Source organism: Pempheris klunzingeri, chromosome 1 (assembly GCF_042242105.1).
Source record: "Pempheris klunzingeri isolate RE-2024b chromosome 1, fPemKlu1.hap1, whole genome shotgun sequence".
Lineage (NCBI taxonomy): Eukaryota > Metazoa > Chordata > Actinopteri > Acropomatiformes > Pempheridae > Pempheris > Pempheris klunzingeri.
The window spans coordinates 33,342,441-33,362,476 of NC_092012.1; the positions used below are offsets into that span (position 1 = coordinate 33,342,441).

Consider the following 20,036-nt stretch of genomic DNA (forward strand, 5'->3'; position numbering starts at 1 on the left):
ACATTTGTTGGAGTTCTTTGTATGATTATATATTCTATATATTTAAGTACCTCTTCAACTGGTGAGGAGTGTGTTTGAGTCTGCTGCAAGGCCCAATATAAAATTCAAAATGTAATTAATTCTGGCATTTTTATTATTGGTCTCTTTCATGTGTGTGAGGTAGGACAACTAAACAGACTGCTGCCATCATCTGAACAACACTGTTACCAATCCTCAGCATCTAAACATCAAAGTGAGAGGGAATGCAAGATAGATGCTCCGCTCACATGCCGACACACTGCTCAGAGTGATGGGCTGTGGCAGCCGGCATGTAGCATAGCAAAGTCCAGCAGACATTGGTGAATGAGCGTGTCAATAAACATGACATAAAAGCATGGCAAAAATTCATAATCACTATTTAAGATAAATATTTTTACCTTATAACTGGCCACAGCTAGTCGAGACAGGCCATCCACGTAGGGACCCAAAACTTTATGTTCCCTCACCCTCAGAGTTTGTCTCCCCCTGGACGGAAAATAAAAGCAGGTTTAAAACACAATACAAACCATGTGGTCAGTCTTGGTAAATTAGTATTCATCAGATGTATTAGCATGAGCGGCTATAAAGGCTCAGCTGGTCAAAGCCAACACTACAACTTCTCCCAGTTCATAGAGACTTTGTCAGGACTTGGCTCCCTGACCCTGTGAGTCAAACCTGTTCCAGGCCTCAGAACTTCATCATTCTCTGCTACACAGCGAAGCCCATATGGCTGTCAGATGGTCTGCTTCTCTTTGGTCCGTTTTACTGAGGTTAAAGGTCAAATAGTGAGTGAAGGTCAAAGGTCATGCTGTCTGGGGCAGCAGACACAGGCCTGTGCCCCTGATTTACTGCTGACCTGCTGGACATGAACTGGACTCCATCAGTGACCGCAGGGCTCAAGAGTGATCTTTTTATCTGCTGTCCCCAGCAGCTGGTGGTGCCACAATCCAGCAGCCAGCTTCTCTGTTCTACCAACTAACCTGAGGTTAAACAGAAAGTGTTGCTCACCTAAAAAGCATACTAACTAGTACTTCAGTCTATGACTGTGCATTTATGTTTCAGCCCAAATACCAGAGTCCATGTGGCCTGCATTTGGAAGTAAATCTAACCTAAGTTGATGTCACTCAACTTTATCTCCTCAGTGGAAGGATTTATTGTGAAGAAACTGCAAAAAGTATATTCTGTATTTTATTTCCATTTCATTGACGCTTGGAGATATGAAAATAAACACGCAGGCAGCAGTACAAAAGTCACTGTGGCCTACATAAAAGGGTTAGAAGATTAGGTCAAGGTCATACCCTTTGGGATCGAGCAGATCTCGGACCTTCTCGTTGTAGATCTCCATGTAGGACACCTCAACAGTGAAGCTCTCCTCTTCCCGCTGTTCTTTCTGGGTTCGCTCAAACAAAGCACTGCACAGCCTGGGAATCAGACCTGGCTGGTCCCCTGAACCCATCATAGTGTACGATTTCCCCGAACCTGGTAACACACACAGACAATGTCAACCGGAACACGTCGTTTGAGAAGTGATAATGGCGGCTTTGTGGCTGTAAAACTTGTGACTTGTGAGAAACACAGTGGAGTTAGTCACGTTATTTCCTCTGAGTCAATTAAAACAAAGCGACCACTTCATCAGGTATAATTATGCAATCTAATGCTATTCAACACAAGGCTCTGTCATCAAGTGTACCTTTATTAGGATGTTAATGTTTAAGTTCAATTACATGATTATTACTGAGGTCATAGTTCAAGTTAATGTTGTGCTGGACAGCATTACATGCACCTGATGTTTTGTCCATCCCATTTACACACTTGAGTGCGACATTGACCCAGTTACTAGCTATGACTTCACTGCTAAAACATATAATTTAATTAACAACACTATGACAAACAATGATACATTATGGGTGTGATGAATGTAGATTTAATAGCGGAAACAGTTACATTGGATTACATTACATTGTTGTACCTAAATACAAGTGGTCACTGAGTGTAGAAGTCATTTGGATTTTTGTGTAGACACTGGACTGATTTATCAGCTCTGACATGTTTGTTGGTCCTGCTTTTTCAGTCTGACAGAACAGAAACACTTGTTTTTGTTTTAAATCAGTGCTGATATCTACACCATCTCTACACCACATCACTTCTGTGTTTGGGTTTTTAGTAACATGATGTAGGTTTGTCATGCTCTGCTTTTGGCTGAAAAACATTGTGACATCATTAGAGAAGAAGCTTTATTGCACTAAGAAAGAGAAACCATTCAAATGCTTGGTCCAGCACCTGTAGTCACTTACGATGATCATGACATATGTTCACATGTTATTGACCACATAGTAGTGAGGTGGGCTGTGGTACATTACCAGTTTGTCCATAGGCAAAGATACAAGCATTATAGCCCTGGAAGGCATTGTGGAGAAGACTTTCCCCAAGGCACTGGAAGACCACCTCCTGACCTGGAGACACACACACGCAGAATTTTATTCTATATAACTGTGAATATTAAGTATTTCTGTTTGAATGCCATTTCAGTGATGCAATGTTAAAACTTTAAATAATGTGAACTGGATGTAATGATGAACTAACCTGCAAATTTTTCCTTATCTGTCTCATCCATGGACCAGAAACAGTAATCATAGGCAAAGACCTGGGGAGTGAAAACGGTAGCAGGATGAGAGCCACAAAACACAAAGTCTATGAACTGGCTCCAGTGGCTGTAGTGTAATCCTTTAGAACAATCGTGCCCAATTAAAGCATGTGCACTAAAAGAGCTTGTTTTTGCCACTGACAGGCTCAGATTGTTATTCTGTGTGTCTGACAACATTATGGAAAAGATCCCTACAGAGAGAGACCTGCAAACTATTTTTCTTTAAATACAAACAGCTGTTTTATTGCTCTCTTCACAGACTCCATTGATAGAACCAGAACCATTTGTCATTTAACCTCACAGATCACAATTCTATTGTAAGTATTGGATCTGATTACTCTTTATCACTCAACATGATGTAAGTGCTACTAAAGTGTCATGTGCTTTATGTTGGTGATGTTTCAGCTGAAGTTTCAGACTGATGTGGGAAATACTGATGTACAGTAAAGTGTCACACAGCCAAAACAAATTTCAAGAGTCCTAGCAACTATTTTCTTTTATTCCTTGAAGGTTTAAAGTTAATAAATGAAACAAGACTCTTGACAAAAACAGTCAAAATCATTACTTTGTATCACTGCCTGTACCGTTGCACACAGTTCACAGTCCAAGAAACACAGCCGCGTCTTTGTTTAGCACAGAGATGATTCACAACCATGGAATTAGCTCAGTGTTAAAAATGTCTGTGCATGTTTCTGTTTCTGTGTGTGTGTGTGTGTGTGTGTGTGTGTGTGTGTGTGCTGTTACCTTGGACTGACTCCTGATGATTGTGGGAGGGTCAACGTCCACAGTAGCATGTGAAGAGATAAAAGGATGACATTTAGAGCGCATGTTATGAGAGGATACAGTGTGTTGAGCCAGAGGGAGAAGTTTTTGATGCTTCAGGTTTCATCTGTTCAAGACTTGGAGTGGAAATCATGTATCTAGCCATCTGTCTAGCAATGTTTTTACTAATTATCACGTGTCCCTCTATGTAGGAAAAAAGAGGGAGAGAGTCAGAGAGAGAAATAAAGGCATGGGTGAATAGGTACAGACAGAAAAACAAAGGCAGAGCTTAAGCCACTGGCCTCAGGCTCTGCTTGTTTTCACAAGTCACTTGTGTGTAGCTTGTTTACATCTTGTTTGTCACATGTCAAACAAACTTCTCAGGGGATTTGGTGAGGGTGTGGGTTTGCGGATGTCAGGGTAAATAAAGCATTCAACTCCGACGGCCTGGGTGAATTGTTGTGGGAATGTCTGTGTGTGGGGCCGAGTGGTGGAGGGGGTTGGTGCAGAAGTTGGTAGAGGGTCGAGCTGGTGTGTGGTGGAATCAGATGGCGTAGAGGGGTTACTGGGTCAAGGTCATGCTCAGATACTAACAACATGCCTCTGTGTGATCTTTTACAGAAAAACTGAGGAAATACATGTGCAAGTGGGCACAAACACTACTAACACTAACCAACACACAAATATGTCTGAGTTTTGGGTAATTAGCCAACAACCATGTCCTTAAAAACCAATCTGGTCACTCCCTCTGGCCATCTCAGCACACGAGGAATGTCAAGGCATCCAAACCAGGAAAATCTATTTTTGCAAGTATTTTATAGTTATTTATATGACAAAAACATAAAATTCCAGAAGCATAAACTTCTCTTTAACATCCTCTTCACTATACAGGAAAATATACCACAAGCACTAGTTTTTCATTTTTCACTAAAGAACCAGATACGCTATGTCTGAGTACCCCTGTGACTGGCCTATAATCACACTCCCTTACACTGTTAATTCATTATTTAGCAGTACAACAGTTCACGTTTTCAGTACATGGACCCACTAAATGATACATCTTTAATGGTCTGCAGCCCAGCATGGTAAAACTACAAGTGTTTATAAATGTGTTAACTGACAATGTCAGTCACATAGATTTGTTTGATAAATTCATTCCTTTATTGTGTGGATTCTAGTTTTAATCTGAGTATTTAATCATGCGTTTCCAGTCTAACCTGGATGGACCAAATGGCTGCAGATGAGGAAAGAGACGGTACAGATAGGTCACATCATGTCGGTCATGTCGGCACACTTTGACACAGAGCTTGATATTACAGATCACGCTGAACATCTGAATTACTGTGTAGTGCACTTACAGAGCACAGGTTGGGACCCTGCACCAATATTAATTACCATTAATCCTTTTCAACATCCCAAGTACCTGGCACAGCCTCATTCAGCAGTCGTCAACTTATTCTGCTGCCAAGCACCGCATCAATCTGCTTTTAATCACAGCACTTGTTTTAACCGACTGGATGTATAAGATGGGTGGCATTCATTACAGGAGTACAATGAACTGGAAGTGGTGTTAGCACAACACAAACACTGATACAAAACGCTAGTCAGCTGTCTCAGTTTTCTCATCATCATCAACATTTGAAGTGAACATCATCATGATTTTAACAGTAATCATCACAAAATGGTTCATAAACGGTATCTGATCTGTAGGACACTTTTAAATGCAGGCTTGAGAAAAATGGCCCGACGCTCTGTAACAGATTTGTTGGGAGGAAAGCACAGTGACACTCGCTGGAGGTGCACTTTGTTATTTCCAAACCAGTGTCACATGAGCCAACAATTTAGTTCCGTTAACGTTGTGTAAATTGCCTGTAAAATCTGAATAAAACTCACCGACATGCTTTCTCGTGACTGTAAAGAGACAATTGTCATTAGGGCATTAACATCAGCCATTTGGCGCTCTAATCGAAAAGGCTTACTGTGTTATGACAACATTAGGACGGGTCCCTGAGGGAACAGAATCCATAACACTGCAGTCTTGTTCTTCACATTAACTCATACTAAACATACAGTGCTCTGATGAATTTCTCTGATTTATAAAATCATGCACTTCGGTTCTCTTTCTCCTGCTCCGTTCTTCCACGCTACAGACGACCCTTAGACATGTTCCTCCTCCATCTGTGTGGTGCTGGCTCCGCCCATGGGGTGAGTGCAGCTGTCAGTCAGAGAGCAGTGTCAAGTCAGATGATGAAGCCAGAGGTAAGATACTGCGAGTTGTTTACACCCCCCACATGCACTCCTACCCTTAAGAGGACCCTCAGCTACCATCATTCTATTTCTCTGTAATGCTGAATGCCTGATCTGACCTCATATATAACCTCAAGCCTGAGCCCAACACTACATCACAATAATATCAATCAAAGTGTCTCAAACTAGTGTTTGTAAAGAAGTAAAAGGACACACACATACACACACACACACAAAGACACACCTGTTTCCTTTTACCCATGCACATTCTTTATAAACCACCGAAGCTGCAGCTCTTGCACAGTCATATTTTACTGATGTTTAACTGCTGAAGAGCTGCATTCAGAGAGCAAAAGCATGCAGAGTCATTTCAATCTGAAGGCTTATTGACACCACTAGCTCATCAAACCAGGATGCAATTAGGAGCTTCTCTACACGGCAGTGAAGTTTATCCAGTTATCTGGGTTCACAGTAGAGAGGGTTCTTACTGTCTAAATTGGTTAAAATCATTTCGTTCTCTAAAAATAAAAAGAAGGATATGACAGGATGCTACAGCAATTCTGCACAAACAATTCAGTCAGCACAAATCATCTTCAAAGAGTGGCTGCTTGGAGTAAAATCGTATTTAAAAGCTCTATGATATCAAATTGTTAATCCCTGGATACCAAAATTTCTGTATCTCCAAATACTCCTCACAGGGGCTTTTAGATCATCCTCCATGCTACCATCTCCCCACAGTCATGTCTCCACTTTTGGGGTGAAATCGGCGTGGCAGGTTTTGACGTACGTAGTGATGACAGCTGTCATGGTTGCTTCAAAAGCTGGGGGCGAGAAGGGTCGCCCATGTCTTGCACTCAAACGCTCACTAACGAAGCTAGGGCCCCCCCCCCCCGACCAATGAGAGGGGAGAATGAGGCGGTCAGGAGAGCTGTGAACCCGCCTCCCTCGGTCCTCCAACACTTCCATTCGTCCCTCCTCCCTTCGGCCTGCTCCTCCACTCTGATCACCGTCATTTAAAAAATAACTTAATGCATGGTTGCTCGCCCCCTCCCTCTTTTTCCTCTACTGTTCTTGCATTCTTTTTTTCTCTCTCTGGGACTGTACCATCAACGGCTGTGAGGGAGGGATGAGGAATGGAGGATGGAAAGGAGGCTGAAGGTAGCCAGGGGGGTTAGGGAGGAAAGAGGCTGGGCCTGACACTGGAATGTTAAGCTGAAGCAGAAACAGCAGCAGTGTAACACACTGATGGCACAACAGGACAACAGGACGCCTAACAGGCAAATACTTGAGTTCAGCATATACTGAATAACACTGGATAGGACAATAGTTCCACACATAATGTGAAATGATTATACAGTAGACAGCTTGCGCATATCCTCCTAAATCTACAAACTGCATGTTCCAAGAGAGATAAAGTGGATTATAACAGTCACTGTTCAGCTGCTGTAACACTTTACAAATAGACACTGGCAATCCAGTATTACATTACATGTGCTGTAGCAGCCTTCTGATGGGGAAATTAATAAATGTATTGCCATGTCACATCCCCCAGTCTGAGGCTGGTTTTATTCACACTGCCTGAGGATATTTGTTTGATTTATGTCATTTATTGCAAATATGTGGTATGTGTAGCTGCTACTGTAAGACTGATTAGCTGCATTTTTGATGTCAAATTGCTGTTTCATTGTTCATAAAATGCATGGCAAGAATTCAAGACAATCAAATTCAGGCAGTACAGATTTCAATAACATTCAGTTTGCGATTTCACTTCTACTTTCACTTCTCTCTGCCTGCTAGTATCAAGGGGGAAACCTTTAGCCGTTAAATCAATCCAACTATATGTATATAACATATTACATGGTCTACTACAAACTTGAAATGCTAACATATTCATTAGAAATCCTACTTGACAGGAAAATCTAAAAATCACCAAGCTCATATTTATTAATAATTTCTTCCCTGATTGAGTTTGACCATGCCGAGCTTACAGTGAGTGGAGCATGAAGAACTATTTAAATTGATGCACGTGCCTTGACACGAAGCCTGAGCATTAAATTCAACCCCTAATATATAAATGTGATGCACTTATACTGGATCTCTGGATGGTTGTGCCTAGGAAATATAAACAGTTTGCATGATTAATGTTTATCATCATGTCACAGCAAACCAGTTCATATGTAAGTAAGACCTTTTCCAGCTATGTTAAAACCAGTTACAAGTCAAGCATTTCTGACAGTGGGAGTCTTCAACAGGGGAATGGAGTGTGAATTTAATTCCTGCTGAAATGTTTTTAAGACGCCTCTTTCTTCTTGCCAAACTCGAGCGTGTCGCTAATTTCATACACTCATGCCATCTCACACAGTCATGCCTCACCGGTATTTGCACTGCATAATTGGACACAATGTTGTCATCTGACTGTCCATGGTTGGAAAGGCACACTACATGGGCAGTGGTGGCTATGATAGCCTCCTCATGCATCTGTGAGACGGACATGTGCACTGCGTCTACTTTCCTCGTTCACCTAAATAATGGTGAATGCACTGCTTCTCGCTTACCAGTTTCAGTCGTAACGTGTCCTCTGTCTTAACACTGGTTTATGGTCAGGAACCGTGGTGGTGTTTTACATTTTAGCTCTGTGTCTCCTCACAAGCTCAGTGTACACTCATGTCCATGTTAATGGGAAAGTCCAATATCCAAAGAGCAACTGAACAGCTATTTTCTTAATGCTAAAAATTACATTCTTTATAGTTTTTCCTTTGGTTCTGATTTTCTGGCCAACAGCTTGTAAATGTGATGCTGTTTGTCACCTGATGCCTCAGATATTTTAGCTACCACGGCACAGGAATGCACTGTCACAAGCACAAGCTGCAAAATGTTTGCTGTACTTCTGTGTTTTATACAAGTATAATATAACACTTATTCAGTAGCATCAACTGTCCAAAGCCCTACATGAGAGATGCTGACCTCCACACTGCTTCAGGCATCATTCAAAGCAGGAAAGCTATGGAGAAAATAAGCCAGCGTGGCCTGCGGATGAATGACACTCTCTTTCCTTAATTTCTAACCCTGTCATTATGTCAGTGGACTGTTAGAACCTCCCACCATCGCACGGTTGGTTCAGACTGAACTCTTTAAGCACTTTGGCTTACTCTCTATCCAAACACCACCATTCTATATTAACAAATAGATGGTAGATAGATCCTTTACCTCTTATTAGCAAACACAATGACGGACACACACAATAAAAACTGCACTCATGGACAAGCTGACAAACATGCACACAAAATGTCCAACATCATTCCAACATACGGGGCCACACAGTCTCTTTTGTGCATCGTCTTGGAAACCAAGCCGCTTGTGTTTGCCTCACTGACATCTGACAGGAGACAGATCGTTGTCAGAGTGTGTCAACATCCAGCTTCACCAGTCTAATGCAAACAGCCTCAGGTCATCATGAAAACTGTAGTGTCTGACAACACGGCTGCAGGGAGGTTTGCTGTCTGCTTATCAGACAGACCAGCACAGAGTGCCCTGGCACTGCAGTTCAAACTCTTTAGGTTAGGACAACTCTCATGGTTGTGTTTAAAGAGTGCAGGTGCAAAAGCAGACAGGACACAAACTAAAATACATTCAAGATGTAATGTAAGAATCCCAGTACCAGACGGCAAAAATGAATGAAATATTAATGCTTCCTTGATGATCCTATATAAAAAGAGCTTCAAGAAAGCAAAATACACATAATGCTACCACTGCAGTGAGTAACAGGGTGGCAGTGAGGAAGTGAAGTCTGCCCAGTGTGCTGCTGGTGGAAAAACTGAATCAGGCGCTCAAGCAGAACACACAACTGACAACTGGAGAGTGAAAAAGAAATTTAAAAAGGGGGAATGACCTAAAAGAGAGGTCTGTTCAAATTATCCATGGTGGAGAAGAGAAAAATAGTCTGGATGTTTTGATCAGGTAAAGCACACAATGTAACTTCACTACCAAGTGGAAAGTTATGACACTTTCATTAAAGTAGTTTTTCTACATAAGGGAAAGTTGTTTGGCATCAGGCTCCTTGTTAGAAACACTTTATTTAGCAGGTGGAAGGAACTCTTCCTTTTATAGAGCGGCAGGTGTTGAACAGAAAACACATTAATTATCTAATAATTTAATTCTAACAAATTGATAATTCAGATTTACTGATTAATTCTTGATAACACATGGCTATGTTCTCTTTCCCTAAATCTTCCATCTGCTGACTGCACAGGATCAGGATTTGTTTAGAAAAACAAATTTAGGACGCGACTATAAAGCACAAGGAAAGCACAGGTAAATATTAAGGCATGTCGGTTATTTTGGCCTCTGATAAATTCACAGTCTTGCTGTAAATCGAACCACAAAAAACAAGGAAGGGAAAATAGACAAGAGCTTTGATTTGAAATTAATGGGCGCTGTGTCCAGAAGTCAAGAAACAGATTGGTGCTAATGTATTAGCTGCAGGGCATGCAGCCAGAGTCATAATCTAGCAATAACTCAGTTTGTCTGAATGCACTTACTAACCAGATGTAAGCTCTACAACAAAGACAGTCTACATTTACAAATGAAAGCTATACTTCCCAGCTGCCGTGAACCATTTAGTAGGCAGATATCAGATCAGCACCAACTGCCTTTTACTTACTTGCATGGAAAAAGGTTTCTGACATCCCAAGACAAAGAGTAAATCCTTCATTTATATTTAAACAGAACTAATCCTTCGGCTTTGGCAACAACCCCCACAGAAACACCAGTGCGGACATTTTTTAAAACTTTATGACAGACTGGAGAGATAAGGAGACTGCTGCTGAAGTTGGTGAATATACATGAGGAAGGTGAAGGTTGTGCAGGAGGTGATGAATATAAAACGTTTCATTGCAGGCGTTCAGACTGGAAACAGCCCTGTGTGAAGACCAGAATACATACCAGGCTTCTACCTCATCACTTCACCAGTGATATACATTTCCCCGCACTTCCCTGAAGTACAAATCTGTCACCTCTCTATAAATGACCAGGAATATTTGACAGGGTCACGTCACCTCTGAACCAGGACATCCTTCCTAGAGCTCATTTGTGCAGAGAGCTGGTGTCCTATCCATCTTTCAGGCTAGCTTCAGCTCTACACCGTGCTTTCACACAGTCAAGACCTCAGCTGTGGTGCTTTAATTGCTTTTATAGCTTAGTAAAAAGTACAAGGAGTCTAGGTTCTATTAGCAAGAACAATAGTAACCACCAATGTACTGATATGTACGGATCAATGACAGAAACTTAAGGTAAGTGAGGGTAGAAATACACAATAGAATGGAGATGAGGATCAGAGGGCTTCCTGGAAGTGGAGCAGGAAGCAGCTCTCTGTTGTTGGTAATTGAGGAAATGAAGATCATGAAGATGCACAGTGGAGTCCAATAAATACCAAAGTAAAAATACTGGCAAATGGCTGATGGCCACAGGTTGTATTAGGGAGTGAAAATTGAAATCTAACAGTTTTTTTTTTCTTCCAAACCTCAGTGTTCCTCTAAAGTGTTATATGATGAATAACTGTGGACTGCTGCCTTAGTGCTTATACACGAGTGCCTCTTTCACATCCAGTCATTCCATTAAAAAAGTCTGCTCAGTTTTTTGGTTAATAAAATGGGAATCAGTTTAATGTAAGCATCTTCAATTACAATGCCTGCAGTTTTGCAGATAAGCCAATAATGTGTGCTCTTTTTTATGCATTATCTTCTGCAAATATATCTTCCCAGTTTAAAACAAAGGGCATCCTGGTAACACAGTTGGTTAAGAAAACACCATGCAGCTGCAACATCCTAACTTTACAGCATACTTCCTCTGTGCACTCACTCCAATCGTTCTCAACTATTAACAAGAAACCAAAGAGCCGAGTAAAAGATATTCCTCCAATGTAAGTAGTATGTAAATTGAAAATAAACAAACAAAATGAAAATAGCATCTGCACGCTGAGGGCAGCAGTCAGTGGGCCTGTCCTCCTGCTGCTTCCTCGCTCCTTTGTCACCGAGAGACTGAAAGACAAACTGCAGCTCAGCTCTTGTTTAGTCCTCCATAAAAGTCACCGGGGGAAGTTTATGGTCGACAGATGCTCCAGAAAATGAGGGTTTTTTCCCCCTCTTCCATCGTCTCCTCACTCAAGGAAGGGGCTTCACGGTCACCGACAGCGACCCAGGGTTAACCTCCCCCTGTGTTGCCACGGAAACGGAAGAGCTGACAAAAAGGGAGGAAGCCAGGCGGTGGGGAGTTACGAGCCAATGGAGTGAGCGAAGAGAGGAGCAGAGTGGAGTCTGTCTTTTAATGTATAATTGTCTCGGTCTGCCTCTGTCTTTCTTCAAGACGCAGGCACCTCTGACACACACAGACACAGACACACACACAGACACACACACACAGACACAGACACAGACACACACACACACACACACACACACACACACACAGACACACAGACACACACACACTGCTGCTGTTATCTGCTCCTGCACCTCAGCCTTAAGCCAGCATTATTCACTACTTCTGATCTGGCAGTCTGCAGTTAGCTCCACCACTCACAAGGAGGTCTTTCTTCTGACACAGCTGGCTTCCTCCAAGATGGCGGGTCGGTAGTCAAGCATCGCCTCCAGACGGCTTTTGAACCCAACAGAAAGCTAGAATTATTACAGCTTTTTCATTACAGATGAGGCGATTAACTGCCGTTTGTCCCCCTGGTGTTTGCTGGATCTGATTACTACTGCAACATTCCCTCACTCAGACACCGACCTGAGTACAAGCAGTCACACATTTCTGTGCTTCCCAGTGCAACCAAATCTAATACGTCCTAATGCCTCCTTCAGTGCAATGACTGACAGACTCATGACTCCGAGCACAGTTCAGCGTTTCCCACAGACAGACAGCAGCTGGTTAACGGTATGGAAACAGTAACAGCCAAGAGAGAGGAACAAGTGATAAGTGATTTGAGTTGAAACACACCTGTCTCTAGGAGGCTCAACAGCTGGTTAGTCAGCTTCCTGCCAAAAACTACATCATGACGACAAAGGAACATTCCACACAAATCTGAGACACAGGCTCTTTACAAGTAGGAAAACAAGAACATTTCCAAGGTGCTGAGTATCAACGCAAAGCAAGGATGAAAAGAAACATGGTACAGTGGTAAATCTGCCTTAAAAGATACATGAAGATCATCCCGCATTCACATTTTGGGACACTGGATCATTAAAAGCATGGCTGCACAGACCACTATCACTGGTTTATTGTGATACTGGAGAAAAACATCAGCATCATGATTCTCAGGCTAGTTTTTGAGTTATAAAGGAAGCTATTATATGTATATGAAGAGGACAAACATTGTTGTGGACGCAGAATGTAGTCAAGCTACTGACAAACGTACCTGGTGTCTGTTTTGCCGAGGTTAGGATGGAGGATCGTCTGGTTCTTCATCATCTCCACAACACATTTAGTGTTTAATTCCTTTTCTGTGGATCAGAGAGCACACAGTGTTACAACCAAAGCACTAAATCTCATAGCTTAAACATGTCTAGGTCTCAACTGTCATCCTTGATTGTTTCTACATTATTACACAACGTCATGTTGTACGTCTCTTGGTTATCTCTACCTTACTATCCAGTAATACACTAATCTTTTCCCCACATCCTTCCCCGGCTATGAATAAAGCTGTAAAAGCTGACAAGCTACCTTATAAACCCTTTTGCCAACCAACTTGATGTTCAGAAGAAAAACTCAAAATGTTTTGAGGCCTGTTAATTTAGTGACAGAGAAACTTGGTCTGATGGTTACTTCTTTGTCTGCTCTGCACTGGTGATAGAGCAAAAGCTAACTAGCACAACAGCACAATAATTTCCTGTCAAACAATCCTGTGAGCAGATTAGGAAACAACAACTCTGCAACGACCTTTTACCTTAGAATGAGCATTAAGCTAATCAATACAACGGGACTTGTCCAGGTAATCAATTTCTCTTACTCCCTCTCTTGCACATGTCTAAGGACCGCCCATATTGACCCTGGCATGCTTGTGTAATGACGCAACACTTAGCCTTCAGAACAGCAACTGGCCATTTCCAGCTCTGCGTGAGGAGTGGTCCTAATGCTTTGACCATGCAGGTATTTATGTCAACAGTTTGCACAAGTCAACATATAATGTCTCCTGCTGTGAGGTTACTTGCTCACAGTCCCATCAGAAAAAAGTTCTTTTCCTATAAATGCAAGAATGCATTAGTGCAAAAATGCAAAAAGATGCCATGTGAGTATATCTGATATCTTTTTGATAAGATAATTGACAATGTTCCTAGTATTTAGTGCTACCTACTAGGTTTGCTTTCATAGTCGAGTCAGTCTTTTAACCTTGTAAAAGAAGCCTTGCTGTGAAAGCAACCAGCAAAAGCTTTGGAAAATAACAACATGAACCGCACTGGAAATTCATGGGGCTTTAAAGTCTCTCCATTCATCTGTTTTGCCAATGAGACCTAATGATGGTTGTCTACACACAGGCTAGGTGCTGCCAGAATGTCCTGGGCATCCAGTCTTTGGCAGAATTGGTCATGCATTTTTTGAAAAAAAACATTTGACAATTGGGCACTCATAGAGCAGACTAATTTATCAGTAGCAGAATACCAGTCTTTTAGCGGGGGCTGCTGGTGAATGTATGTTGTATATATGCTGCATGTTTGCTTTTATGTTTATTAATGCTTTTTTTAATATAAAAATGTCATGGTCACAAAATATTAAATTAACCTGATTAGGATCCCATCAATAAACCGGTTTGTTTTGAATGGAAATAATCCTTATCTTGGCATGTAGGCTAATCAATAACAGAGGGACAAGTCGCCCACATGATTCTCTCCACAAGTAAGAGGGGACAAAACTCAGTGACAATGTTATTAACAGTTGATAAGATAAGGTTGGGCCCCCCTCTGTCGCTTCTCATTCCTGTAGCTGCTTCATTTTGCCCCCTTCCACGGGGAGGTCAGAGGTCAGGGCTAGAACAGCACTCCTTTAGATGCAAATCAGTGTTTGCTCAAGGACACTACAGCAGAGAGGAGACTTACTGATGATAAATAATGCCCTTCAACTGTATGACCTGGTTCAAGCCTCCCATGTAAACAAGCACCCTGCTACACTGACATTCAGAAGGAACCAGTGGTCTTCCAGGACATCTAATGCAAGGGTTTACTGGTCATCTCATCACCATTTGGCCTAGTATGTACATAAAGTCGGCTTGATTTCTAATGCACAATCATGCCCCAGATGACTGTCAATAACCATGTCCTCCATTGTGTAGTCAGCATGCAAGAGCATGCAAGGATATTGAACTTTAGCAAATGTGTTAGGACAGGAAAAGCATTCAGTGGTTTCAATTCCTTTCTTCTACAAGACCTGTCAAAAGCAGTATCAAACAGTATCACTTTATGCCTTCAGTTGTTTTTTATGACCAAGGCATGACTACTGTGAGGCAGGGATGAGCACATACAGTGTAATGAAGTAGTCAGCAGAGGAGCATGTGGCAAGTTATTCTTAATACAGACATAATGATCTCAACAATCCCTGCACTACCAAGGGGGGGTTACAGTGTATAGTGCAGAGACCAATGCCAACTTGTTACTTTGGTGATCTGTGTGAATGCTGTTGCAAGAACCTTTGCATCCTTGCCCAACAGTACCTGGCCATACCTGCCTGCTCTCCTCCTGCCAAGATCGTTTTCAACTGCTGTGCAGGTCGTCAGTTGTCTCTGTGTGCTGTACAAACCTAATTATTAGCGTAGTGTTGTTTTCCTAACAAACACGTGCAGACAACCATATTATCTGGCAGTCATAGCGTTAAGAATAAAGAATACTCACTTCACAAGTACCTTTTTGTAAAAGTGGCTGCTCAGATAAACTACTTTAACTTCCCACACACAGTCAAAATCTGCTACCACTTCCCTGCCTGAGATACAACAGGGAATCTCAACCTGAGCAGTTCTATGTCTGAGGAGAAGTTAGCTGTGCAAACCAGGAACATAAGGGATTGGAGGCTGAATTGTCTGTTTAGAGAGTCTCAACACTGCTGTTCCTGGCAGGAACACATGGGTAGAGCCATGGAAACTTGGTGTCAAAGGTCAGAGGACCTATTTCACCCTCTGATTCTTCTTCTGTCAACGACACCACAAAGAAAAAAAGCAGGGTGAGCCAACAGAGATTGCTCGACAAAAAGACAGTGAGAGCGAAAGAACAAGGTAAAGTTTAACAGGGGAAGTGACACAGACATATATAGGCTGAGTGAGAAAACTCTGTTCTTTTCTTCTTCTGTTGCTGCCTACATTACCCATGTGCCACTAGTGCTGCGGCAGTACTTCCTGATTAGCAGAAGGGAAAGTGTGATGCGGTGTGGTTGGGAGGATAAATGTGCCCATTGTTATCTGCCTCTCCTTGCTCCATAACTGGCTCCCACTTTCCACTGGCCTACTCTCCGGTCCTTCCCTGGGCTACCGGTGCTGAGGTTTGGCACAACAGCCCTGACATCAGCCAGGAAGCCGATTGGCCGTGGTGTTGCTGTTGCTACGCCTGGGGTTGCTCTGTTCTTCGAAGGCCACAGCCATGGGAACATTGAGCATTACGCAACGTTAGCAAATATTCATTCAGACTCACTCCCTTCCTGCCTTTGTCCAGCTAGGCAGCTATACCACCTCTCCTCCTCAACCTGGGATACACTGGGACAGCGGCCTTGAGGTTAAAGAAACCTGCTTATTATTTTAGTGTCTCAGGTCTGAATCACTGCACTGTCCTGGGAAGAGTGAGGCCGGACATTAATGTGTTCTCCGGTGCCCTCCCTCACTACTGCTACTGTGTCCTGAGGCAACTGTCTGACAGCTGTGGACGGAGGGAGGAAGAAGCGTGTCTGAACTGTGCATCCCAAAGGTGTGAATGCACGGGGGCCTGAATTACACATGATGTGGAGCTGGGAAAGAGCATGCAGAGGCAGGGCAGCGCTAATAGGATTCGATTTTTGATTATCACCTTTTCTAATCAGACATATGATGGGTGTAGTTACGGCTTTGCAGAGTTATTTAAACTCCAGTCTTTCATTAACACTCATAGACGTGCACAGAAGGTCCATTCAGACAGGGATCACTGAGGCACTACTGGAAACGTGGCACTACTGGTTCCAAACCCGTTCCCACTGCCTTTAGTAAGCTATCAATTTGCCTGCTTGTTCCCTTTCACCAAAATCATGATGGCCTTTTCTTGCTGAGTAATGGAAGACACATGCAGACATTTGTTTAGAGTGTTGACAGAATACATCTTGCATGTTTGAAATCATGCAACAGTGAAGCTGAACATACAACTACAGGTAACGCAGAGCCTCTCTCTTAAAAACTTGGCTACAGCCAGAAAAACACATCATACATAAAAGGAACTCTTTGGGAGACTTTGAACCAGCTTCACATTGACTTCTGAAAGTGTTTTTTTAGCATTTGAATCATATTCATTTCAAAATAAATAACAGAATGAGGATTTTGAGTTCAATACTGAGTGCTTTAAAATAAATTAACAATGGAAATAAAGAAAGGTAGTACTACAGTCAGGTTTGCCATCACCTGCACCCGAGAGGTTAGTGGGAGAGAATCGTGAATGACTAAATGTCTTCTAATGAATCAAGCTGACAGCAGGAAGTGCCCGTGGGCATACTAAGGAGTGGTCAGGACCACAGAACTCTCCCATAAGAAATGAATGGGACATAGCTGGAGAAAAGTATTTACAGTAAATCCCTACCTCTGCAGATCCACATGTACCTTATCTAAAGAGGAATTTTAGCAGAATTCCAGGATAACTGGTATTTTTAAAACAGGGCCCTATTTTTTTAAACATATTTTGGGTTTGAAACGACTGCTACATACCAAACTCTGTTGACAAAGAGTCATTTTACCTCTCAGGAGGCGGGAGTTGCTAGACTGGTTGCTGTGACTTAAGTGTTTCAACGCATTAGTTTGGATCCGTACCAACTCCAAAGTCACAAAATAAAATAAAAATGCATGTGATCGAGGCAGTGGTAGACGTGTGAGGGAAAAATGACTCTATCAGTGGAGTTTGTTGACTTTAAGGAGAGCGATTTAGCGGCTGTCACTGGTGATAGAGAAAGGATCCGACACCTGTAGGGATCCTTTGCATAATGCTATCAGACACTTTGAATAACAATCTGAGTCTGTCAGCGGCAAAAACAAGCCCTTTTGGTGTACGTACTTTGACTGGCGCTGTTACCCAAAAGGATTACATTACAGACATTGCAGCTCATTTGTAGCCCATTGGTGGCCGCCGGCTGAGGCAATATACTGGACCAATTACAAAACGTTTTGTTCCTACCGAACCAAAAATATGAAACTTTTAAGTATGTGACTAATTGTTGGTGTTCAAAAACAGAAGTACGTGGGATTTTTGTGTGTCAAAAACAAATGTCTAACCCTGCAGAGAGTAATTACTGAAAAATGTCATCCTGACTGCCGAGTTCATTTTAAATCCCTGCCTATGAGAACAGTGTGGCAATCCACTGCCTTGGTCTTGTGACCAACTTCTCCAGCTCAGAGGAAGGAGCGAGAGGGATCCACGTGATTCACTCTGCCACTTGTCGGTCAACCACTCTGCTACAGCAGCTCTCCTCCTCCTCCTCCTCCTTTCATGGCACACATGGTCTCCCACGGCAAAAACACAACTTGGCAATCAACCAGGAAATGTCATCTGTGCCTCCCTACATGCAGCGCTGAAAATCTGCAATATAATTGACCGGAGAGTTTGCACGCAGATTTGTGCAACACTGTGCCTTTGTCTGAAGTTAGAGAGAGGCATGTAATGATATGTAGACATGCTGCAGCCCAGGGAAGATTACTAGGCTGAAGATACATGCATGTTGGCCTCATGTTAGTGAAGCGGTCATGACAAGAGGAAACAAAAAGCCTCTGTTCAGAAAATCCACTATGACTATGCAACTTCATTTCTAGTAAATGACCCTTTGTGATTCTAATGCCACAGAGTAGAGTTGTTCTGGCATACTGCTGTTGTCCTAATTAAGTCATAGTAGCCCACAGCTACACTGTTAAATTACTGAATTCACCCCAGCAAGGGACAGAGAAGTTAAGAAGCTATTGGCATCTGTATCAGCCAGCGAAGGAGACAAAGCGTCTAGACTCTCCCAACAGTAGATCTCACACAGCAGCTCAGCTTTAAGTCTAGCTGGATGGCATGCAGCCATGAGGGAAGCCCTATGGCAGCATAGCACTGTACAAACATGTGCCATCCAGACCAGCCAGACTACAGCTTTCTTTAATCTGCAGGAGCTCATTTCACTAATGGGTGGTGATTTCTGACTGGCATCCCATTCCCAGGAAATTAAACAGGGAGTACTTTAGTCAAGCCAGTCTCCTGCAGATGGTGTTATTGTTCAATGCAGCTTGTTTAGAGTTAACATGAGGTAGTCTATGCATCATGGAAGCCTGAGGCTGCCATCAATGTTCACATGATTGTATTCATAATAACGATATGACATCCGTCCATGCATACGTGGTGTTGACAGATGCTTTCTCCCTGTGTGTGCAACATTAACCTAAGAGCCAGTGTGCCAGTACCAGTCCAGATCTGAAGCCCTCTCACCTCTCCTGTTCATGGGCCGTACACGAACAGCCACCTTGACATTGGCGTCGTCCAGGGTGGGCTCCCCCATGCTGACTCCTTACCCCGGGATGGGAGGTACCGCTGATCCACTATAAATCAGCTCGTCAGCTTAACAATCATCCAAGAGCCTGGAAATGTTCCGCTAGCCGGACTGTCGGCCAGCTAGCTCCGCTCAGCTTTGCTCCATAGACCAGGCATGTCCACGGAAAAACAAAAAGCCTGGGCGAGATCCCGCAGGAAGCCAGCCGCTGCTTATCTTCTTCTTCTGCTCATATTCCAGGCTAATCTAGATCCACAGAGGCGTGGAGGCTGGGAAGGAAAGGAGAAATGGAAATTAGGAGAGATATTACAGCAGCTGGTGGATGTGACTGAGCAAACAAATGCTATCTGCAAGGCAAAAAAAAAACGGGCTAGCCAGCTAATTTGTCAGGCAAACTGAGGGGCAGCAGCGGCAGGAAAGAGGCACGTTTTGGCAGTTTCCTATCATTTGACTGCATAACATCCCCAGACACCACCCGTGATTCGAGCTACATACCTGGCTGGATTCATCCCAGAGGTGACACCGCTACCCTGCGCGCATAACCGAGACAGATCCCCAAATACCCGCCTGGAGATGATCTAACGTTACAGCCTCCCTGCCCAGTCCGCTATGTCGAGCTACACGCAGCTAGCAGCATCCGCCCTTC

General features: G+C 42.9%; 1 protein-coding gene across 3 annotated transcripts in view; it reads right to left on the minus strand.

Annotated features, from left to right (window-relative positions):
- kif13ba (kinesin family member 13Ba) overlaps positions 1-19,597 on the minus strand; it is a 35,491-nt gene extending 15,894 nt beyond the window's left edge. For all 3 annotated transcript variants that reach the window (XM_070827937.1, XM_070827929.1, XM_070827922.1), the window contains exons 1-7: positions 19,330-19,597; positions 13,083-13,167; positions 3,407-3,419; positions 2,602-2,662; positions 2,379-2,471; positions 1,317-1,497; positions 417-504 (exon numbers count right to left, since the gene is read on the minus strand). In XM_070827937.1, coding sequence (XP_070684038.1) covers positions 417-504; positions 1,317-1,497; positions 2,379-2,471; positions 2,602-2,662; positions 3,407-3,419; positions 13,083-13,167; positions 19,330-19,399 — 591 coding nt within the window. In that variant the 5' untranslated portion in view covers positions 19,400-19,597. The remainder of the gene's footprint in view (positions 1-416; positions 505-1,316; positions 1,498-2,378; positions 2,472-2,601; positions 2,663-3,406; positions 3,420-13,082; positions 13,168-19,329) is intronic.
- Between the last annotated feature and the right edge of the window lie 439 nt (positions 19,598-20,036).